The following is a 24,978-nucleotide window of genomic DNA, read 5'->3' as shown; positions in this document are numbered from 1 at the left end:
CTATTGGCAAATATTAAGAAGTTTGACAATACCAAATATGGAGAGATTGTGGATCAAATATGAAGAGAAAGCTATTTATTATTTGGTCAGAGTTTAAATTAGAACCACCACTTTGGAAAACAATTTGGATTATCTCATGAGGTTGAGCATTCTCATGCTTTATGACAGAAAAATTCCTCTAAGTATAAGCTGTAGGGAAACTTGCCCATGTGTACTGGAAGACAAAAAAAAAAAAAAAAAAACCCTCACATAGTGCCATTCATAATAGCAAAAATCTGGAAATAAACCAAAATGTTCATTCATAAGAGAATGAGTAAATTAACAGGAGAATGGATATAAGTTATACATTTAAAAAAGAAAAACAACCAAGCAATGTGTTGCTTAAGCAATCATATATATGCGATAAAACATTTTTTTGAAAGCCCAGGAATCATAAGCATAAATTCAGGGCAGTGGTTACCCCTGGGCTGGAGGGTATGAAGCAAGGAGAAGAACAGGGGTAGAGCAGATGTTAGTAGATGTTAGGCCAGAGTTCTTGTTCTTGGGTTGTGTGGTGGGTTCACAGGTGATCACTGGTTTATTCAAATGCACTCAAATATATTTACATAGAGGCCCAGGAACAGTCAAGGATGACCTAGGAACCAAGATGTGCCATGAACCAAGGATTATGATGAATCCATTTTGTGTACTTTAAGCCATTTTAAAAACAGAGAAAAGTAAACCAACAGAAAAGAATTTTTAACAAATGGAATATTGGGCTTCTTGTCATTTTCTTATTCTACAATTCTTCATTACCTCTTTAGCAATGTTTTATTTTCAATTTGATTCCTTGTAAGATTTCTTACCTTTGGTTCTTCAGATTTCTTTTCCAACTCTATTCTTAAATATATAGTGTTCACTATTTGTTAGTATCCAGGTGAGAAAATTCAGAATATGTACTTTTATTTTAAAAATTATTTATTTATTTATTTGGCTGTGCCGGGTCTTAGTTGCAGCATGCGGGATCTTTTAGTTGCAGCATGCGGGATCTTTAGCTGCAGCATGTGAACTCTAAGCTGCAGCTTGTGGGATCTAGTTCCCTCACCAGGGATCAAACCCGCTGCATTGGGAGTGCAGAGTCTTAGCCACTGGGCCACCAGGGAAGTCCTCAGAATATGTGCTTTTAAAGGTTCAGTTCCTGCAACATGTTCTAAGTATTCATGTTTCATGTAAACTATTATTTCCTTTACAATTGTAACTGTCATCTAGAACACAGTGGCACTATACTTACTCTACAAGTGTTTGGGTGGATTTTTAAAGTAGCCTAAGGTAGGATTAAATGCTAGTTTCTAACAATACAGATTCATCAATGGCCTAGCACACCAATCTACAGTTGCTAATTATCTCTGTTTTTTTCCACTGAGTTGGAAAGGGAAAGTACAAACTCTGTGAAGTTAGACTAGTTGTGTTACCCATAACATTTGGAGGGCTTTGTTCTTTCAGCCTTTTGCTGTTCAACTGTCACACGCAGCATCTTAGGTGAAAAGGTCCTCTTGTATGGGGATTTTCCCATAGTGCCTTGTGATGCATGAGCGCAGACCCTGCCTTTAGAAGCATTTAAGTATTTTGTATATCAGTGTGACAATTAAAGGAACAAATTGTTATTGTATGTTTAGTTCCTGAAGATAAGACCACAGTGACAGTAATGAGGTCAAGACATGGTATCCAGAGAGGGTGAGACTTGGTCTTTAAGAGTGAATTCCCTTTACCTCTCTGCCATGATTCATTGACCAGAAAGTTTAGATGGAGCAATGCAGCAAATAACAAATATCCTGGTGTGTAATCACTATCGTGTGCTGCTGATACATGTGATGGTCACTAGACCTGTCTTCCTGTTGACAACAGGTAGGTTGAAGAAAATGTCTCCTTGGGGATTTTCTTGAGTCTTTAAATTGTATCAGAATGAACTTACTTAGAGTTCAGGAAGCTTGGAACACAGGTTGAATTTTAGTCTTTGGCAGGTCTAGGTTAGAGTAACGGGCCTGTCCTTTGTCCTTGTAGCCTCAGGTCACCCTTGGGAAAACACCATGATGCCACTACTGATTTTGAACTTGATGGAGAGTGGGTTGCTAACCCCTGTGTCTAGGGAGAAAAAGAGACATTAATGCCAAGAGTTATGAAATGAGTGGGACTGACATCTGCTTATTATGGGAGGTAGGGGTTTAAGATATAAGAACTTAGGATTTGACAGCCATATTCGTTCGTGGGGCTTGATAAAACCCTGTCCAGTGACCTTTAGGCAATGTGAAAACTGATTAACCCAAATGTGAAACCAGTGTTATCTCACGATCATCCAGAACAATTGGTAGAGCTCTCTTACTTGTGAATGAAATATCACACCTCAGAGGTATTGTTATAATCCAACACAGCACCATTCAGCCCACGTCTATTCTTCCAGAAGTGCCTGAAATACCCAAAATCCTACAAATTAACATTTCATATGGCGAGAGTGCCTGTCTTTTTTAAGCTATAGATTTCATATTTATAAGTGCTACGGGCAGGGCCAGTTTTGGGGGGTTTTTAAAATTTATTTACTTTTGGTTGCGTTGGGTCTTCATTGTTGCACGGGGGCTTTCTCTAGTTGCGACGAGCGGGGGCTACTCTTCGTTGCGGTGCATGGGCTACTCTTCGTTGTGGTGTGCGGGCTTCTCATTGCGGTGGCTTCTCTTGTTTCGGAGCCCGGGCTCTAGGTGCACGGGCTTCATTAGTTGTGACACGCGGGCTCAGTAGTTGTGGCTCACGGGCTCTAGAGTGCAGGCTCTGTAGTTGCGGCGCACAGGCTTAGTTGCTCCGTGGCATGTGGGATCTTCCCGGACCAGGGCTCGAACCCGTGTCCTCTGCCTTGGCAGGCAGATTCTTAACCACTGCGCCACCAGGGAAGTCCAGGGCCAGTTTTTTTGTTTTTTGGGTTTTTTTTTGGTGGTACGCAGGCCTCTCACTGCTGTGGCCTCTCCCATTGCGGAGCCCAGGCTCCGGACGCGCAGGCTCAGCGGCCATGGGTCACGGGCCCAGCCGCTCCGTGGCATGTGGGATCTTCCCGGACCGGGGCACAAACCCATGTTCCCTGCATCGGCAGGCTGACTCTCAACCACTGCGCCACCAGGGAAGCCCCAGGGCCAGTTTTAACACAGATCATAGCAAGTTTATTTTTCAAAATGCAATTTTGATATTTTACTATTCCTGTTGGGTAGTGGAGGCATTGTTGATGTATAGGGCTTTACAAAATGTTTACACCATCCCATAAAAATCCCACTCGCTCTTAATGGACAAGGTGTTTCAAATGTTGGAATACAGTCTTTTAAAACTTGCTGAATAAGTATTTGAATGTGAGCTGCTTCTACCCATCCTGAAAAGATACTAGAGCATATATCTATAAGGATAACATTTTATTTACCGGAGCATATATCTATAAGGATAACATTTTATTTGAATAGATCGTCTGAATAATTACAAATATCCTTCCAGGAGAAGGATGAGCTACCTTCTTTGTCTTTAAGGTTTTTCTCTTACTGTAAGCTTGAAAAATAGGGCAGTTCTGACAGTCCTGGTAAGCTCCACTGGCAAAACTGTAGAGCATGTTACTCACATCTAATTATTCACAGAACCCCTTCTTTGTTCCTGTGTGCCAAGCTGTGAGTTAAATTAGTGGGAGATGGAAGTAATTTTTTGGCAGTACCAAGTGGCCATCGAGGGAGTGCCAAAGATAATTTGGGAACAAAGTCACCCTAACAGATTCCTAAGTATTTTCCCCCACTGAATTTAGTGTTGTCAGAGAAGACTGGTCATTTTTTTAAATCCAGGGTCCAATCTGGGGACAAGGAATAGCAATGACTTGTGTTAGCGACCTAGCAATTTAATCGTCACAGAGGTGGTCATAGAAGGGCCATTTGGACATCTCACCTCCTGCGCAAGTGAGACACCCTTATGGTTTTATAACCATCATTACCTCAAAGCATAGCCAGTGCCATTGAAAATGTTAACACGTTTTTTTTTTTTAAGAGGAAACAGTACTCACTTGAGGAAGAAGAGGTTCTGCTGCCTGGGTGCCCTTGGTGTTCAGCTCAGTGTGGAGCGAGGTCGTTTCCTGTCATGTTGGCTTGAGTGGGCTGGTTATTGTCTAAAAGTTTTCTGTCTTCCTAGGCTGCCCCTTTCTTTGGAAGCTTTTTTTTTTTTTTCTTTGGTTTGCACCCACTGCCCTTTCTGTGTTGCCAGCTTCTCTGTTATTCAATCCGGGATGCATGAGACAATAAGAAAACTCAGGGAACTCACTGCCACATCACTCCCTGGGTTCTGAGGTCACTTCCCCGTCTCCCTCCTCCTCTCCCCTTTCAGAGTTTTCTATATTTGCTTTATAACATCCAGGCTTTCTAGCAGAAGGAATAAGAAGAGTGAATTGACTCCATCTTGGTCTCTCCAGTATCTTTGTATCAGTTAAATAGGAATTCCATTGGAATTGAGACACACAGCATGAATTTCAGAGGTCTCTAGGGATGCACAGAGTGCGCTTCATCAGAGTTTTCTCCAGTAGAAACCCTGCACCTGGGTCATTTTTTAAAAATCAACTTTTGGGAATTCCCTGGTGGTCCAGTGGTTAGGACTCCTCGCTTTCACTGCTGAAGGAGCAGGTTTGATCCCTGGTCGGGGAACTAAGATCCCACGAGCCGCATGGCGCAGCCAAAAAAAAAAAAAATCAACTTTTGGTTGGTTTAATATTTAATAATGAATATTTTATATACAATTGAATGCACTTAAGACTGCACTTTGATGTGTTTTGACAAATATATACACCCATGTAGGCATCACCACCATCAAGATATCGAATATTCTCGTTACCTCCTAAAATCTTCCTTCTGCCCCTTTGCAGTTTCTAGAGTCCTAATCTCTTCCCCAGGCAAGTACTAATATGATTTTTCTCACTGAGAGCTTGGTATTTTGCCTGTTCTCATCCCTTATTTAAGTGGAATCTTATAGTATGTACTCTTGTCTGGCTTCTTTCACTCAGCAAGATGCCTCTAAGATTCAACCATGTTGTGTATATTGGTAGTTTGTTACTTTTTACTGGTGATGGCTATTCCATGGTACAACTATACCTCAGTTTGTGTATCCATTCACCTCTTGATGGACATTTGTGTTGTTTCCATTTGGGGCCCTTATGAATAAAGGTGCTATGAACATTCACATACCAGTCTTTTGGTGGACATGCATCTCTATTTCTCTTGAATAAACAGCTAGAAGTGGAACGAGCGGCTCATATAATAAGTGGATATTTAACTTTTAAGAAAGTGCCAAGCTGATTTTACAAGTGGCTGTCCACGTTTGCATTACCAGCGGCGGGGTATGAGAATCTCATTACTTCATATCACATCCTTGCTCTGGCCGGGGTCCCTGCCTCCAACACCGATGAGGATCCCTCCAGGCCAGTATGGTTTCGGTGCAACACTCAGCCGACGGCACTTCTTGGTAAAGCTAGTCCGTGCCCACTCCCCACGGCCCCCCATCTTAGCTCTTTAAATTCCCTGCACTGGAGTGCTGGGTTAGGACAGACTCTGGGATCTTCTCTTGCACAGACCCAGAACCACTCTTCCCATTTGACTTTTGACCCCGACAGGTCTTCCTCAGATCTAACCCCACATTTTTTTCAGCACAGGGGAATGCTTTCTTTTTTTTTTTTTTAAACATCTTTACTGGAGTAGAATTGCTTTACAGTGGTGTGTTAGTTTCTGCTTTATAACAAAGTGAATCAGCTATACGTATACATATGTCCCCATTATCTCCTCCCTCTTGCGTCTCCCTCCCACCCTCCCTATCCCACCCAGGGAATCCTTCTTTAAGGGAAAACTAATACTGCCAGTTGTTGTTAAGAAGCTCAGCCTGAAAGAGGTGTAAAAATCTTTTGGAGGGGTACTAGAGACTGGTAAACCAATCAGGTTTCAGTGATCTGGATAGGAGGTAATGAACAAGATAACTTTGTAGCTGTTTTAATCCCAATAGACCTGGAGCCTATTAATATTAATACAAAATTTTTTTCATTGAAAATGAGGGAAAAAAGACTTTATGCAAAATAAATATTCCTCAATTAATTCCAATAATTCAGTTTCAATTAATTTGAAAATAACTTTTACCATCTCTTTCTCTTTATAGTGGTAGTCATCAGGACATTAAATTTTATTTGGAAAATCCCTCAACCCACCCCACACTGGCTAGTATTTTTTCCATTTTCTGGTGGTCACCTTCTCATTAGACCACCTACTAGGAATCCTACTCAATGATACGTCTCTCCTTAAACAGCAGGGACATTTTGGTCATGACATCACTGCAAGAGGCCCAGAGAAGGGGGCCAGGTGAATTTAGTCCTGTATGGGCCTTAGTTTCCCCATATTTAGATTGAGAGTATTTTAAAAAGTAGATCTCAGGCCACGTGACCTGAATTCTTGTGAATGTACATTACAGCCTCAAGTAGTCTGCAGAACAGGATGGAAGGTGTCTGAGATGGTAAGAGATGCTTCCTCCAGGGCAAAACATTTCCTAAAAGGACAATTTTCTTTCAGGGTGTGGTATCCGGAATTTTTTCGCTGTAATTCTGTAGAATACGTTAATCTAGCAAGAAGAAAAATCACCTGGTGAACTTCCAGCTGAATCAAAGCTGATTCATAAAGTGTCTACCAAGTGTTACTCACCTCCGTGCTCAGCCCTCAGCCCTCACTTGGAGGTGGGCATGACCAGGCAGGCACAGTGGGTGGAATTCTCACATGCCCCCCCAATTCCTGCCCGCTGGTGTCCATGCCCTGTATGATTCTCACCCCTTGAGTGCAGGCGAGACCTGGGAATATGGTGGGATTTCACTCCTGTCATAGGTTAGGTTGTGTGGCAGAAGTGAAGGGATTTTGCAGATGTAACTGTCTCCAACTGGTTGCCTGTGAATAATCAAAAGGGAGATGATCCTGGCTGAGCCTGACCTGAGCAAGTGAACACCTCAAAAGGGGGCCTGGGCCTTCTCTGGAGGGAGGAGATATTTGAAGTGAGAAATCCTCCTGCTGGCCTAAAAGCAAACAGCATGTCATGAACCGCCTGTAAAGGGGCCCTCGAGGCGAGGACCCGAGGGTGGCTCGTAGTTGCTGAGGGTGATGTCCGGCTGACAGTCAGCCAGAAAACAGCCATAAGGAACTGAGTTCTGCCAATAACTTTAATGAGCCTGGAAATGGTTTCTTCCTGAGTCAAACCTCCAGATGAGAACACAGCCCACGGGCACCTTGATTTCAGCTTGGTTGGCCCCTGACCTGAGGACCTAGCTCCACTGTGCCTGGACTCCAGACCACAAAACCTGTGCGAGAATAAACATGTTGTTTTAAGATGCTGAGTGTGTGGTAAATGGTTTTGCATCAGTAGAAAATGAAAGCAGCAGGGACCAATCCATATTCACATTCTTGCAGCTTTCTGCAGAAGCTGCTTGCACCTTGAATTCACAGCACTAGCACAGCCGCCTTGCACGTACATACGTGCAGTGAATCCAACCTATTATGAGCTCTAGGAATCTGAGGGAAGCCATGGACGATCCCTTAGGAAATACATGAGCCTTGATGTAGGACAGAACTGATTGCTTGTGAAGTCCTAAGCCATGTGCTATATATGCATCCTCTCTAACCTTCCCAACCACACTGCAAGGATGATGTTATGGTTATAATTATTTTATGAATAAGAAAACTGAGGTTCACGGGGGTGAACGAAAATGCCCAAGGTCATGTAGTAAACGAGCAGAGACATCAGGCTTTGTGACTGGACCTTGCTGATCCCAAAGCCAGGGAACTTTCAATTTCACAATGGCTCCTTCCTGTTTCTGACCTCCACTTTGTTTTTGAGTTCCTAAAAGCCACATCATCATTCGGCTTCCCAGTTGCCCAACTCTGTGGCATGCTCACGCAGTCACTCCTTGCTTGGAGCGATGCCTGGAGCCCAGACTCTCCTTGTTGGTCTTCTTGCTCATGTATGTTTGCTGCTACCCACACACAACACCATGGACAGGTGCTCCCGACTTCATTCCGCCAGCTATAGGAGCTGCTGCTGCTTTGCTTTCTGGATCCTAAGGTGACAGATGGGTGAAAGAAGAATGGAGTTGGATAGAAAATCGAAAAGGAAAGCAAAAAAGAAAATTATGGTGTGTTAAATGCATTGCCAAGAGACTTCGAAATTTTTTAGTTAAGAAAACCAGTGTATACATCACAGGATAGGGGTCTGCCCATTTTCAACCAAATTTGACTCCAACTCTGTAGTGTGCCAGCTCTATCCTGAGGCTTGTTTACCCTCCTTTAAGGTGGCTTCTTTAAGTGATGCACTAAAGTATAGTTGTGGGTCATCTTGAGGGCAGGTTCTGGAAAAGTGAGTCTCTGCCATTTGTTCACATTGTTCATAACTATCTGAGATCTTGCATTCTTCTACTCTCTCCTCCAGCTACTCCCCCCCACCCCCACCAAGAAAAGATCCTTTCTGATCGTCTATCACTTTGACCAACTCTCCATACACATGCTGATGCAGTATCTCACAAGGACAAAGCTCTGAGGATCAGGTGTAAGGTGTTTTCCCAATCTGTTTTACAGACACACGCTCCCTTCTAGATTCCAGGTGCATGCTTTGGCTTGTGTTTTCATTCGGTGTCCTTTAACGAAGTGAGTAATCGGGGGATTGTAGAAAGAGCAACGACTTGGGAAGCAGAAATGCCTGGATTCATGTTCAGGTACTACCAACCACAGGCTGTGTGACCTTAGGCCAGTTGTTTAACCTCTGAGCTTTCAATTACAAAATTTCAACTTCAGTTAGCAAATTGAGATGATAATGCTACTTCCTAAGATTATTGTGAGAATTAACGGAGATACTGTTTGTGAAGAGCTTGGCATAGAGAAATTGCATAAGGGTAGCTACTATCATAAGCACATGTGGCAAAATCTGCATCCTCACTTCCTTTCACCCTGTCACAACTTCCTGTTCCCGCACTGTCGATTTGGCTGTGAGACGCAAGGCCTTCATGGCCGCAAGGAGACGTGTCGCATTAAGTTCTTGTGTTTTGATGTTTACCAGCTGAAGGCCAGGTGTGACAGACAGAGAACACTGATCTGCCTCTTCCCTCTCCATCCTCCCCGCCACCAGGTGAAAATCCTCCGAGCTGGGGAAGGGAGGAGACCTGGTGAGGAGAGAGCCGGGGTGAGTCCCTGCTGAGGGCCTCACAGAAGGAGCCCTGCTGTGCAGCCCCTTAGATTTGGGGTTCTGCAACTTAGAACAGACTGGCACCCCATTTCCTGCTTGGATCCCTGAAGGAGAAGCTCCCGCCGCGCCCGCCCCATCATGGTAGCTGTAGAATAAGGCATAAGCGGTAGAAAGGGCTTAAGTAGGTGGGCTGGGGGCAGCCTCCCAGACACCCTGCTTGTCCCACCAGGGCTCAGGAAACAGCTCAATAACCTTCCTCTGTGCTCTGAGATGCAGCTGACTTTGATGGGTGAAGGGCAGCAGAAGAATATGCCGCCCTGAAAATACCTCTTTGGCATAGGATTCGTTTGAGAAACCACAGACACAGGAGAAGCTCTGAAAACAAAGGAGAAGTTACTCTTTTGCAAGAGAAATGTACATTTACAAAGGAAATTTCCACTTGTAGGGTTCTCTCCCTCTCCATACCAGGAAGGGAAGGAAAACTCTTAATCACAAGGGACCTATCAACGGAGGAGGTACAGACTGAAATCTGTGTGACAAACCTTACCCTTGTTTACCTTGCTCTTCCTGGCAACCGTCCCCATAACTGAGCTCCCCTCTCTTTTCTTTCTTTTGTCTTTAGTGAAGAGGTTATTCAAGCCAGTGGTTTAGGTCATGTTGGGGAGTTACTCAGTTTTGCTGGGTGTCTCCCATGTACACACAGGTTCATAAACTTCTGTTCGTTTATTGTCTTGTGAATCTGTCTTTTATTACAGGGACCTCAGCCAAGAACTCAGAAGGGTAGAGGGAAAATTATTTTTCCTCCCCAACAAGGGCCTCGTGACTGGGGATGAGAGGACGCAGAGTGGCCGCAGAGTACACCGTGAAAGCAGAAACCCCACGGGAATGCAGGTGTCCTGATGGATGCCAGAGAGGGGGGGAGGGGAGGAGGACAGTCAAACAGAATGACGTTCATCTCAGCAGGACCCACGGGGCACCCGTGACACTGGAAAACCAGATACCTCCAACCTCCTCCTCCCTGCGTGTCATGATGCTTCACAAACTCCCAGGCAGGGAGTGAGCCCCAAGTTGGATGGTTTAACTCTGAGTGGATTGGGTTTGCCCTAAACCGATGAGTTCTCCACTACCAAGCAGAACTGAGGTTCAAGTAACTTATTAACAGAGTGATAAAGACAGTTCGCGTATCCAGTGACCCCACCCATGTCACAGATCTAAGCCTAAATCAGCCTGCTTTTACCAGAAACTCCTGCCAAGGAAGCCTGACATACACCACTCACAATCCTCCAACTCAGCTTTAGCTAGTTTACTTTACCCTAGAAAACAGGACCTGCTAGTTTTGTAAGGAAATCCCCACCCTCCTACCCAGTCGTGCTGTTTCCACGTGGCCTCTTCTCTCTGTAAACCTCCTTCTTGCCCAAAATCCCTCCGGAAGTGGGTTCCACTGCTTGTGAGACGCTGTGCTCCCCAAATCCTTGAATAAGGGACTTCAAACTCATTACTAACTCGTTTTCGTTTTGTCATTAAATGAGAAAGTTGTGAGGGGAAACAGAATATGCCACCCCAAAGTAGCCACTTGGACATGTGGATGTTTTGGCCTGAAGGCAATGAAGACCCAGCAGTCTCTGGAAAAGCTTTTTGCCTCTCCCTTAACTGCCTAAAGGAATTTAGATAAAGGAATTTAGATAAAGGGCTTGTTGCCCTTTATCTAAGGGCAAAAGAGCTATTACTAGAGAGAACTTTTATATCAGAAAGACTTATCTGCAAGGCAAGGCAAACATTTGTTTACCAGCCGTTTTTTTCTTCTCCTCTTCCTGTGATTTGTCTTCCTGCCCTTTGAAGCCCAGACCCCTACCCCCTTCTTCTTGGCTCAAGAAGGATGGTATGTAAGCCTCACTTAGAATAGAAGGGGCACAAAGTTGAGAGCTCTAAGTACAGATAAGTCAAGAAAGTAGTTTCCCTAGTTCTACTGGCATTTCCAACAACAGCAAACTGATGGATACGTAGAATAACCTGCCATGGTTCTCTAGAGCTTTAATCTGTCAAGACAACTTTTCCATCGTTATCTTTTTAAAAATTCTCATGTCACTACTACTGGAAGGAAGATATTATTGCCCCCATTTTAGAGAAAGAGAAACTGGAGTTCCGACTGGGGAAGAGGCAGCTAGCGAGCGGATTCCAGAGCTGGTACTACCCAAACTACACGAAACCAACCCAGTGGAGGAAGTGGGCACGTGGGAGGTGAAGCAGGGCAGGGGGGAATTCTGAGCTGAAATGAACTGTGACTGTATTTAGTGAAAAACATTTCTTAGTCATAGTTTACCTGTAAGCTTCACATGCTGAAAAAAATGGGTTGCTCAAGACCTTCAAAGACAGTGCAGGTGTCAACTAGGAATTTCCCAGAATTTACTTGATGTGATTCAAAATTATGCTCCCGTCCAACTAAGCAAGTTGATATCAGTGCAGTGGTTTGAAGGGACTTTTACATCAGGGCTTGAACACAGAGTAGATGCCCTTAAGGCTCATAGATAAACTTTCCCAATAAGCTTCCATCGGTGACTTGATGGCTTTCAAGAAGAAAACTGGAAAGAGAATCCCTAACACTTCTAGTGGTTAACTTTAAGGATGTGAATGTATTATAGTGGCTCTGAGTCTAGCCTATCTTTTTTATGTTTTCCTTGGGTAAACCAAACCACTGTTTTGGTTCAACTATTTCAACCTATTAATTCTGCTCTATGCTTGAGGGCATGTGAGGAGATGAGAGAACCTAGGGGGGTAAATCAGGTTCTAATTTTGTCCCATTTTGTACTTACATGAGAAATTCAAATGAAATATAAAGGATATTTGATTGCTTTGAATATCAGAGAGATATACCCAAAAAGTTCGTATTAAATTTCTCACAGTAAAGGTTTTTTGAAAAAAATTTGTTTAGAAGGTACCAAGGGTACCTTCAACAGGGATTAACTGAAACGAAAATAGGCAAATGGAATCTGTCCTTAATGGACAGACTTTTAATATTTAGATCATTTAATTTTGTATCAGCCTGGGTTGGGTCAAGGGTGTGATGATAAATCAGACCAGAGCTGATACACACAAGACAAATCTGATTTGTTCGCAGTGCAAGGTCCTAAGCTCACAGCTGGGGACAGAGAGCCACGAGGAGGGCGAGCAGGAGATGGGGAGAGCAGGGTGAGGCGTGGGTGCAGAACAAGATTTTGGTACCCAGACTGCCCCCATCACTTACCCCCGCAGGAGTTCAACCCGTTCTCACAGATTTACAAATAATTGAAACTCTCAACAGACACCACTTGCACATTTTATTGCTCAGTCTCTTACGTCTGAATTTGCATCAGCAACAGTAGCTCTGGAAGCAAACGTTCAAAACAGAGACCCAGCAGCATTGGCTGGAAACAGGCAACTACGATTTCTACCTGGTGCTTTTGTCTATTTTATGTTCCAGTTACAAATTGGAAACAAAAATATATATATTTTAAAGTTTTGAGCAGAATTATCGGTTATGTTTTCTAAGCTTTAAAAATGAGCAGGGACCTTGGAAAATGTGAGATTATGTCCCTACTTATTTTGGGAGTGAGGAGGAAATGAAGGAGGTGGGAGTTAAAATGCCCTTTCTTTTATGAATGGTGATAACAGGTGGTAGTTTTAAACAGTGTTAATTGGCAGAAACAGAAGGTGGATTTTTAAAGGTTCCCTAAAAGCAAAGGTTTATAAACAAAACTACATTTTATCACATTATCTTATACTATACTCCTGCACATGGAAGGTCATTTCAGCAAATCAGTGCCCATAGGGAGGAGGACACATCCAGCATTCTCACCCCTTAGTTCCATGACCTCAGTTCCAAAATGGTCTTTCATATACTACTTCACTCTTCAACTTAATCAGTCACATCTTTTTCATGATTGAATTTGCCCCACCTCCCATCCATTCTCTGACTACAATCTGCAATCCTTTTAGTCTTTTTGTTCCACTGCTTGTACGATGAGGGTTCTTCAAATTCATCAGGACCATCAGGCCACAGACCACTCTTCTTATTCCCTAAAATTAGCCCCCTTCTGTGTTCAGTGCCCCGTCTCTCCAGCTTAGCTTCCATGGTCCATCAGTTGAGTAGTAACTCATTTTGCAGTCTCCTGAAGTCCGTGGCTCCTCTTTTTTTTTTATAAATGTGGGAAAATACCCAAAGTTGGATGAAGCCAACACATACGAAGCAGCTGAATTATCCTAGATAAAACCCCACAACAGGGCAGGCTGGTGCCACTGTGATTCACCATCGCTGGTTTCAACTGGGTCCTAAACGCTGCCCAGCGATCTCACTAAACTTCTCCCGTCAACTCACTCTCCAGCTCTTGACAATGGTTTCAAAGCTTCCTTATTCTTCTAACCCTTTGAACAGTTAACTTTGAGCACAGTCATTGTCTTCTACTTCTTAAAAAATAGAGTGTTATAACCTCCTGCTACAAAACTTACAAGCCTAGCTTTATTCACATCCAGCTTCTCATATTTCCTCCCATTAAAAACAAACCAAAAAAAAACCCCCACCTCCTCTCTGCATCCCCACAATTAGCTCAGATTTAACCCTCTCTCATTGCTTAGGAACCCTACACTGTCAGTTACTTTTCCCTCCAGTATTTTCAGTCTTTTTCCTGACTGGATTCTCGCCATCAGCATTTAAACATGCTCAAATCTCTCACACAACACAACATTTCAACTCATTTCCCCCTCTAGCTACTTCTTCCCGCCAACCCCGCCCTTCCTTCGAAGGCAATTTCTCAAGTTTTCTGTACTTTTAATTTCCGTTTCCTCACTTGGCACTCATATAGCAGTCCTCTCTAAGCTGGCTTCTGCCTCAATATTTGCACAGAATCCCCTTTGTCAAGATCACCTATAACCTCCTGTCACAAATCCAATACATATTTCAAATGTTCATTTTCTCTGAATTTTCAGTAGTTTGCCCCAGCAGGCCACATCCTTGGGAAGCAGTTTCTTCCCTTGGCTTTCTCACCCTATACTCTCCTGTTTCCCCACCTTCAGCCCTGGCCATCCTTTTCGGTCTCCTTTCCTGGGTCCCTAGATGTTGGAGCCTCTTCCCGCTGCACTAGTACTCTGGCCCTAGGTGGGATCTGTAGGTATAGCATCCTCAAGGCCCCACTCTGCAGCATCTCCCTGTTAGCCTCACCTGCTCTCCTTCTGCTGACTCCCCTCCACCCACAGTGGCCTCCTCAATGCTCCTTAAACCTGCCAGGCAGAAATGAGTCTTTGGAAATATTTCAGTAAAATCAGTGAGTTAGCTTTCAATACATTGGCCAAACATGCTTCCCTCTTGGGAAACTGTATATGAGGCTGTTAGGTCCCTGAGCTGACATTTAAGTCACCTAAAACCAAAGCATAAGGTGTAGATCAGACATTGGCCTCTTAGCTCAAACATGCTACTTAATAGCTTTTGCACCAACTTTAAATCTGGAAAAACATTTTCTTGAAAGGGAGATGCTTGCTTTTTCTGAACATCCCTAAGCATTTCAGTTCCTCAGTTCTTTCAGTTATCAACGTAGCAGACGGTAGAGATTCTGTGCACAAAAATTCTTTGATGGATATTTCCTGGTCTGCCTCATCATGTGATAATTTATTACAATCATATTGCAAAGGATAAGGATGGAACAACTAGAGAGTGAATTAAGAAACGAATAGTCTAGTTTGCTCCTTGAGCTATAAAAAGCTGATGCTGAGTATTACTTTAGGCTCAAGTTCTAATATCAAGCGTGTTACGATTTCTCAGCTAATACCTACAGAGGTTGAAGCAAAGAAGAAAATAAACAAGCTAAACAAAATCCTGCAACATGGCTATGGACAGCCATGGCATCCCTCCCAGCCCTACCCCCGTATGGAACCATGTTCTCATTCCTGAAAGTTTTGTGCCATCCCCATCCCCCCTTGATTTGATTCCATTTTTGAAGCCAGGTAATAATACATTGACACGGTTCCAAAAAGTCAAAACGATATAGAAAAGTCAACACAAAAGAAATTTCACTTCCATCCCTGTTCCCATCCACCATTTACATTTGTATTAGTGCCCTTTATCCTCCTGGTGTTGCTTTACGCATATTCTTATGCTCTCCCCGCCCCCTAGACCTTTTTTACACAAATTACAGCATACTGTCTATGGCGTTCTGTGTTTCGTCCTTTCCCACCTGATCATACATGCTGGAGACCTTTATCAGTTCAAGAGGGTCCTCCTCGTTCTGTTTTACAGCAAGTCGTGTTCCACTGTGTGGATGCATCAGTGTATCTAACCTTGTACATGTACGGGTGTATGGGCAGTTTGAGCTCCAAGACCTGAGATTGCTACTTCAAGAGTAACTAATTGGATAGGTATTGCCGGATTCTCCTCCACACGCGGTTGTGCGGTCCCACCAACGGGGGATACATTTCCCCACAGCTCAGCCAACAGAATGTTGTCAAATGAGGTCTTTTGTCCGTCTGCTAGATGACAGATGATACCTTAGTTTAATCTGAATTTCTCTTGTGATGATTAAGATTTTCATCTGAGGTGTAAGGGACATTTGGTGTTTTTCTATGACCTGTCTGTTCAGGGCCCTTAGTCCATTTTTCTATTGTGGGACTCGAGGGACATTGTTCCAGCTAATGATTAAGAACTCTCCAGACAATAGGGGCTTCTTAGACAATGGGTGAATTTCCAGGATGTCCGGCCCCCTTCCGAGAAGGAGGGAGATAACAAAATGTAAAAAAGTTGTCTGTCAAAGACCAATCAGGCAGCTGGGGAGAAGGAGGGAGATAACAAAATGTAAAAAAGGTGTCTGTCAAAGACCAATCAGGCAGCTGGGGACAAGTTCCCTCTCTGGTCCGAGCCTAAGCCGGGACCAATCAGCAGGAGAACACAACCAAATCTATAATTTACATACGGGGAAGTGGGAACCTATAAAACTGACATATTCGCGCCCAAAAGGGTTCCTTCTTCGACCTCCTGCGTGAGGACCAAGGAACCCCGGTGCACCGGCCTTCAATAAACCTCTTGCGTTTTGCATCGACTTCCGACTCTTGTTGTTTCCTGGGCGAGTCGAAACTCCTAGGAGACCGCGCAGGTCTAACATTTGGGGGCTCGTCCGGGATTCCACTCGCCCCGGACCACAAGAACATCGGGAGTTGGAGGTACCAGGTAAGCTCGAGCTTGATTGTCTGTTTGTCCCTTGTTCTTTGTGGGCCATTATCGGAGGAAAGCCGTAAGAATCGGCTTATTATGGAATCTGTATCGGACCTCTGGCTAGGCAGACGTGCTAATAGCCGGCGTCCATGAGCCCTAGGGGACGCCCTGGTGGCTCATCTGGAAGGAGAGGCAAAGTCTGTCTCCCCTTCACTCGGTTTCGGCAGTTCCCTTGGTGATAACTGCCATCTGAAGAAGTTTCGGTTTTGAAGCGAGCTCGCGGTGGCCCATACGTATATGTGTTTCGTGGAGTTTTAACTGTTTCTGTATTGTGGTCTATTCTTCTTCTCTGACGGACGACAATGGGACAAACTATGACGACTTCTCTTTCCCTTACCCTAAGCTATTGGACCGAAGTTCGGGCCAGAGCCCATAATTTTTCAGTAGAGGTAAAGAAAGGAAAGTGGCAGACTTTGTGTGCCTCTGAATGGCCAACATTTCAGATAGGATGGCCCCCCGAAGGATCCTTTTTATTAGACAAGATTAAGCTGCTGAAGTCTAAGATATTTAATATAGATCCCCACGGACATCCAGACCAAGTACCATATGTCTTGGTCTGGGAAGATTTAATTCTCTCCCCACCTCCGTGGGTCCGGCCCTTTGTTTCCTCAACAGGTACGTCCGCGCATACATCAGCAGCGTCGGAGATATTAGCCTTAAAGAAAAACCCCAACACGGAGAAGCTACCCGACGCCCCGGATCTACTGAAGGCGATTTATCCTGACCCGCAGTCCGATTTGCTTCTTTTGGATTCCCCACCCCCTTATCCTCCGGCCCCGAATCCCCTACCACCTAGAGGACCCCCCAGCTCCACTGCCCTCGGCACCATGGGAACCATCCATGATGGAAGAAGAAAGGGGTCCCTCAGTGGGCACTAGGAGCCGGAGGGCTATCTCCCCGGACTCCACTGCCCTACCTCTTAGAGAATATGGCCCCCCCGATGGCCAAGGGAATAGACCTCTCCAATATTGGCCCTTTTCCTCTGCAGATCTTTATAATTGGAAAATGCATAACCCAACTTTTTCCGAAAATCCACAGGCCCTTACCGCTTTAATAGAATCTCTTGTTTTCTCCCACCAGCCCACATGGGATGATTGTCAGCAGCTGCTCCAGACTCTCCTAACGACTGAGGAGAGGCAACGGGTTCTTTTAGAAGCCAGAAAAAATGTATTAGGCGCCAATGGGCAACCTACCCAGCTGCCTAACGAGATTGATGCTGGTTTCCCACTCGTCAGGCCAAACTGGGATTTCAATGCCCCGGAAGGTAGGGAGCGCCTGAAAATGTATCGCCAGGCTCTGGTGGCGGGTCTCCATGGAGCGGCCAGACGGCCCACTAATTTGGCTAAGGTAAGGGAAGTAACTCAGGGGCCCCAGGAATCGCCAACTGTGTTCCTGGAACGTTTAATGGAAGCCTTTAGACGCTTTACCCCTTATGATCCAACTTCGGAGGGACATAGGGCTACTATAGCAATGGCTTTCATAGATCAAGCGGCCCCTGATATTAAGAAGAAATTACAGAGGCTAGATGGCTTGCAGGGATTTTCGCTTCAGGAGTTAGTAAAAGAGGCAGATAAAGTATATAACAAAAGAGAAACAGAGGAAGAGAAGGAAGAAAGAAAGCAGAAAGAGCAGGAAGCCCGTGAAATAAGACGGGATAAGAGACAGGAAAGGAATTTAAGTAAGATACTGGCCACTGTGGTTGGAGGAAGAAATATAGGGGATAGAAATAGGCAGGAAGGGCGAACGGCAGACAGAAGGCGGCCATTAGACAAGGACCAATGTGCCTACTGTAAAGAAAAAGGACATTGGGCGAGAGAATGCCCTAAAAAAAAGAATGGAGGAAGGCCAACCAAAAACAAAATCTTAACATTGAAAGAAGAAGACTAGGAAAGTCAGGGCTCGAACCCTCTCCCCGAGCCCCGGGTAACTCTTAAAGTGGAGGGGGAACCTGTTCAATTTTTGGTAGATACCGGAGCCCAGCACTCCGTCCTTCTCCACTCAAAAGGTCCTATCTCAGCTAAAAGGTCATGGGTACAAGGAGCCACTGGGAATAAACAATATTCATGGACCACACGAAGGACAGTAGATCTTGGGATTGGACGAGTAACCCATTCATTTTTGATTATTCCGGAATGCCCCTATCCTTTGCTGGGAAGAGATTTACTCTCCAAAGTAGGGGCTCAAATCCACTTTCAGCCAGAAGGTCCCACCATAACTGATAATAAGGTAAGGTTACTTCAAATATTGACTATGAAATTAGAAGATGAATATAAATTATACGAGCAGCCTTCATCCTCACGAGTTAATGTTACTGATTGGGTAACTCGGTTCCCTCAAGCCTGGGCAGAAACTGCCGGAATGGGGATGGCCAAAAATCGGTCCCCGGTGCTAGTGGAACTCAAGGCAACTGCCACCCCAATAACGGTCCGTCAATACCCCATGAGTAGAGAAGCCAAAGACGGTATCTGTCCCCATATACAGAGGCTACTAGACTTGGGCATCTTAATAAGATGTCAATCAGCATGGAACACCCCTCTCCTGCCGGTAAAGAAACCAGGAACAAATGATTATCGGCCGGTGCAGGATCTACGAGAGGTAAACAAACGGGTGGCAGACCTCCACCCCACAGTTCCAAACCCTTACAACCTCCTGAGCACTCTTCCACCTCAACATACGTGGTATACTGTTTTGGACCTTAAAGATGCTTTTTTCTGTTTAAGACTCTCTCCCCTGAGCCAACCCTACTTTGCCTTCGAATGGAAAGATCCAACATCGGGAATGTCTGGTCAGCTGACATGGACACGGCTACCTCAGGGATTTAAGAACTCCCCGACCATCTTTGATGAAGCCCTCCATCAGGATTTGGCATTATATAGAGAATCAAATCCCCAGGTAACATTACTCCAATACGTTGATGATATTTTATTAGCTGCTGAGACCCAAGAAGATTGTATCAAGGGTACTGAAAAACTGTTAACGGAACTTGGAACCCTGGGATATAGAGCCTCAGCCAAGAAAGCACAAATATGCCAACAACAGGTCAGTTACCTGGGGTATCTATTAAAAGGGGGGCAAAGATGGCTCACGGAGAGCAGAAAGGATACGGTGGCCCAAATTCCGGCTCCCAAAAATGCCAGGCAGGTTAGAGAATTTTTGGGGACGGCCGGATTCTGTAGACTATGGATTCCAGGGTTTGCTGAGCTGGCAGCCCCATTGTACCCCCTAACCAAAAACAGCACTCCTTTCGTTTGGGGCGATAAGGAACAACGGGCTTTTGACCAAATCAAACGAGCTTTACTTTCAGCTCCAGCCCTAGGACTGCCAGATGTAACCAAACCTTTTCATTTATATGTGGCCGAAAATAAGGGCATTGCAAAAGGAGTATTGACTCAGAAATTGGGTCCCTGGAATCGCCCAGTTGCTTATTTGTCAAAAAAATTGGACCCTGTGGCATCAGGATGGCCCACCTGTTTAAAGATAATCGCTGCAGTGGCCGTTCTAGTCAAAGATGCTGACAAACTAACTTTAGGACAAAATCTAACGATAACAGCTCCTCATGCCCTGGAAAATGTAGTCCGTCAACCACCGGATAGGTGGCTAACTAATGCCAGGATGACCCATTACCAAACCCTGTTGCTAAACTCAGATCGCATCAAGTTTGCTCCAGCCACAGGACTCAATCCAGCCACCTTGCTACCTGATCCTGACTTGGAAGGCTCCACCATCATACATGATTGTCAGGAAGTACTAGCCGCAGCACACGGCAGTAGGCCAGATCTGATGGACCTGCCCCTCCCTGATGCTGATTTCACCTGGTTCACGGATGGGAGCAGTTTCCTGGAGGAAGGTAAGCGTCGAACTGGGGCAGCTGTGGTAGACGGAAAACAAGTCATATGGGCAGCGGCGCTACCACAAGGGACCTCAGCCCAACGAGCTGAATTAATTGCCCTGACGAGGGCATTAGAGATGGCAGAGAATAAAAAAGTAAACATCTACACAGACAGTAGATATGCGTTTGCTACCGCTCATATCCACGGTGCCATTTACCAACAGAGAGGGCTACTAACTTCAGGTGGCAAAGAAATTAAAAACAAAGACGAAATCGTGGCTTTGTTGACTGCACTCATGCTTCCTACTAAAGTCAGTATCATCCACTGCCCTGGACATCAAAAAGAAAATACCCCAATAATTAGGGGAAATAATATGGCTGACCAAGTGGCCCGAGAAATAGCATCGGGAGAAGTCATTTTAGGACTGTCAGATAGAGTTCCTGAAAAACCAGGCCGCGATGAAGAAATCATCCCGGCCACAACAAAAGGAACTTTGTCCCCTCAGCAAGCAGAATCCATGTTACAACAGATGCACAGATGGACACATTTGGGGACTAAAAAGATGGTAGCCTTGTTACAAAAAGCCGGGTACGAAACCCCTGGAATGACAAAATTAGCTGAACAAATTGTGCAGGAATGCGTCCCATGTCAACAGGTAAATGGTCACAAAGGGAAACTTGAAACTGGAAAGAGACTCAGGGGGGACCGCCCAGGAACTTACTGGGAAGTGGACTTTACCGAAGTGCGTCCTGAAAGGTACGGTAATAAATACCTTTTAGTTTTTGTAGACACTTTTTCAGGATGGATAGAGGCTTTCCCAACAAAGAAAGAAACAGCTGCTGTAGTAGCCAAGAAGATTTTAGAAGAAATTTTTCCTCGATTTGGAGCATCAAAGGTAATAGGGTCTGATAATGGTCCAGCCTTCGTCGCCCAGGTAAGTCAGGATGTGGCCAGATATTTGGGGACTGATTGGAAATTACATTGTGCCTATAGACCCCAAAGTTTAGGTCAGGTAGAAAGAATGAATAGGACTCTAAAAGAGACCCTAACTAAATTGTCCTTGGAGACTGGCGGTACCGATTGGACGGTGCTCCTTCCTTTGGCCCTATTCCGGGTTAGAAATACACCTTCCCGATACCATCTTACTCCTTTTGAAATATTATATGGTGCCCCGCCTCCCCTCCCCACTTTAGGAAAAGAAATAAAACCTGATTGTCAAAATAACACTGACTTATATGCTAGGCTACTGGGACTCCAATTGGTCCAGAAAGAAATATGGTCCCAACTCGCCAAGGCCTACCAACCGGGAACACCGGGAGAAACTCATCCTTTCCAAGTCGGAGACTCCGTATACGTCCGTCGGCATCGAACCCAGACGTTGGAACCTCGATGGAAAGGACCATACACCGTCCTCCTCACCACCCCAACGGCCATAAAAGTGGACGGCATCGCTGCCTGGATCCATGCTTCACATGTGAAGGCTGCACCAGCGACGGCATCATCAGGATGGCGGGCCCAAAGAACAGACAACCCGCTCAAACTCAAGCTTCTACGAACCTAAGACTTATAATTTTGGTTTTACTGCCTTTACTGACTGTAAGTGATTTTAGCCCTCACCTCCCCCAACGTTTAACTTGGCAGGTAATTTCTCAGACTGGAGATGTAACGTGGTCCATTAGTCATACTGCACCCCCCTGGACCTGGTGGCCAGATCTTTTTCCTGATGTTTGTAAATTGGCTATAGGAGCACCTTATTGGGATACAGAAGATTCTCATGATATGAACACTGCCCCTTCCAAAGTTTCGGAAACTGATTGGTTTGGGCCGGGTTGCAAAAATGCAGGCAAAAGAATGATGCTTGGTATCCTCACTTTCTACGTATGCCCCGGGTTCCACCGCCCTTGATCTCTGAATTATAAATGTGGTGGAACTGAAAACTTTTATTGCAAAAGCTGGGGATGTGAAACTACCGGGGATACTAATTGGAAACCCACCTCAACTTGGGATTTTATTACTGTAACGGCTAATTATTCTCATAATGAGGATACCGGACACCGGAGTAAATGTTCAGGATGGTGTCATCCCCTTAAAATTTCCTTTAGTAATCCCGGAAAAAGAGATAAAAAATGGATAAATGGTCATTCTTGGGGTGTTAGATTTTACATGAGAGGATATGATTTAGAAATATTAATGACCCTTAAGCTAAAGATTGAGACTCCTGCTCCTATATCAATAGGCCCAAATCCCATACTTGGCCCCCCTTTGCTTCCCCCGGCCCCTTCAACTACGTCAACAAAGAATGAGACTAATGAAACCTCTGGATCCAAAGAACCCACAGTTAAGCCTGGGACTCCTCAGGATAGGATGCTTTCTTTGGTGCAGGCAGCCTTTACGGTTCTCAATGCTACAAACCCAGAGGCTACAAAATCATGTTGGCTTTGCTATACTGCCCCTCCCCCTTATTATGATGCTATAGGATATAGCTCCAACTATACTAATTCTACCTCCTCAGACCAATGTCGATGGAAGCAAGAAGGGAACAGTAAATTAACCCTGTCCTCGGTTTTTGGAAATGGTACTTGTATAGGAACACCTCCCCAGTCCCATAGACACCTTTGTCATGATTTTAGCCTCCCTTCAGGCTCAGGATATCTTGTACCTCCTCAAGATGGATGGTGGACATGTAACACGGGGCTCACCCCTTGTGTCTCTTTAGAGGTTCTTAATACTTCAGCTGACTTTTGTGTGTTAGTGCAATTAGTCCCTAGACTTATCTACCATTCAGACTCATCCTTTTTAGATGAATACGTAGGAAAAACAAAAGAGAACCTGTAACCCTCACATTGGCTGTCCTTCTAGGACTAGGAATATCTGCCGGGATAGGAACAGGAACCACAGCCCTCATACAACAACCCCAGTATTATGCAAGTTTAAGACAGGCTGTAGACATCGACCTTCGAGCATTAGAAAGTTCCATAACTCAACTAAAGGAATCACTCACCTCACTTTCAGAAACGGTGTTGCAGCCTAGATTTGCTGTTTCTTAAAGAAGGGGGATTATGCGCCGCTCTAAAAGAAGAATATTGCTTTTATATTGATCATTCAGGAACCATTACCAAAACCATGGATAAACTAAGGGAACGCTTAGATAAAAGGCAAAGGGAGAGAGAGAACGAAAAAGGATGGTTTCAATCATGGTTTGATAAGTCCCCCTGGTTTACCACCTTAATCTCTACTCTGTTGGGACCTCTTATTGTTTTATTGTTGATTTTAACTTTTGGACCATGTGTTCTAAATCGCTTGATAGCATTTATTAGAGAACGTATCAGTACTGTACAAGTTCTAATGTTAAGACAACAGTACCAAAGTTTACGAACAGAAGGTTGAGATTCCATGATTGGAATCAATAGTCACAAGAAAAAGGGGGGAATGTGGGACTCGAGGGACATTGTTCCAGCTAATGATTAAGAACTCTCCAGACAATAGGGGCTTCTTAGACAATGGGTGAATTTCCAGGATGTCCGGCCCCCTTCCGAGAAGGAGGGAGATAACAAAATGTAAAAAAGGTGTCTGTCAAAGACCAATCAGGCAGCTGGGGAGAAGGAGGGAGATAACAAAATGTAAAAAAGGTGTCTGTCAAAGACCAATCAGGCAGCTGGGGAGAAGGAGGGAGATAACAAAATGTAAAAAAGGTGTCTGTCAAAGACCAATCAGGCAGCTGGGGACAAGTTCCCTCTCTGGTCCGAGCCTAAGCCGGGACCAATCAGCAGGAGAACACAACCAAATCTATAATTTACATACGGGGAAGTGGGAACCTATAAAACTGACATATTCGCGCCCAAAAGGGTTCCTTCTTCGACCTCCTGCGTGAGGACCAAGGAACCCCGGTGCACCGGCCTTCAATAAACCTCTTGCGTTTTGCATCGACTTCCGACTCTTGTTGTTTCCTGGGCGAGTCGAAACTCCTAGGAGACCGCGCAGGTCTAACACTATTGGGTTCTTGGCCTTGGTATTTTTCTTTTTAATATTGAAGACTTCTTTATTTAGCAGAGATTAGAATGGGCTCTACTATCAACGTACTACAGAACTATAGCTTTAAAAGAGTCTTAAGGGAGTTATTCATGTCACCCTCTACTCCTTGGAAACAGGAATCCCCTAGTCCCAATTAGAGAATTTTATTAGTTTTCTGACTTAAAAGTAATGTACATTCACTATAGAAATACTGGAAGAAATGTAAACCACTCATGTTTGCACTTTCTCATATTTCTTTTCTAGGTACATAAAACACAAAGGGGACTTCTTCCCCTGTCACAGCTCCTCTCCCAGAGCTGACCATCTGGGGACATCACAGGTTTTTTTCCAACCCTCCCCCGCCCCCAGTTCTTCCCCCCACCCTCTATTCACCCTACTAAAAATTTATGGGTTGAAGTGATTCATTTCAGCAATATCCTTTATACTCTGCTACTCCCCATTCCTCCAAGCAAGGAAACAAACAAAAATATGGTCATATTTAGGGGCTGTGATCTCTGCAAACTTCGTATCCTTCCTGGCATCATGGTAACTTTAGAAATGGTCTTCTGAGAGGGACCTGGGAGAAAAGGAAGGCTGCTTATCCTATTCGGTAATTTGCCACCATCTCAAAGTATTTGATTAAAGGGTCCTGTTGCATCTTCTCTGGCCCTT

At 44.6% G+C, this 24,978-nt stretch overlaps 1 protein-coding gene across 2 annotated transcripts in view; it reads right to left on the bottom strand.

Moving 5' to 3' along the window:
- Window positions 1–5,632: 5,632 nt before the first annotated feature.
- Window positions 5,633–24,978, bottom strand: part of CASP3 (caspase 3) — a 41,752-nt gene continuing 22,406 nt past the window's right edge. Inside the window, exon 7 of one of the 2 annotated variants that reach the window (XM_067721953.1) lies at window positions 5,633–8,116. In XM_067721953.1, coding sequence (XP_067578054.1) covers window positions 7,800–8,116 — 317 coding nt within the window. In that variant the 3' untranslated portion in view covers window positions 5,633–7,799. Of the gene's footprint in view, window positions 8,117–24,727; window positions 24,884–24,978 lie in introns of those variants that run through there. The other variant, XM_067721955.1, reaches the window with a different exon arrangement.

Source organism: Pseudorca crassidens, chromosome 21 (assembly GCF_039906515.1).
Source record: "Pseudorca crassidens isolate mPseCra1 chromosome 21, mPseCra1.hap1, whole genome shotgun sequence".
Classification (NCBI taxonomy): Eukaryota; Metazoa; Chordata; class Mammalia; order Artiodactyla; family Delphinidae; genus Pseudorca; species Pseudorca crassidens.
This window is presented reverse-complemented; position numbering and strand designations above follow the sequence as displayed.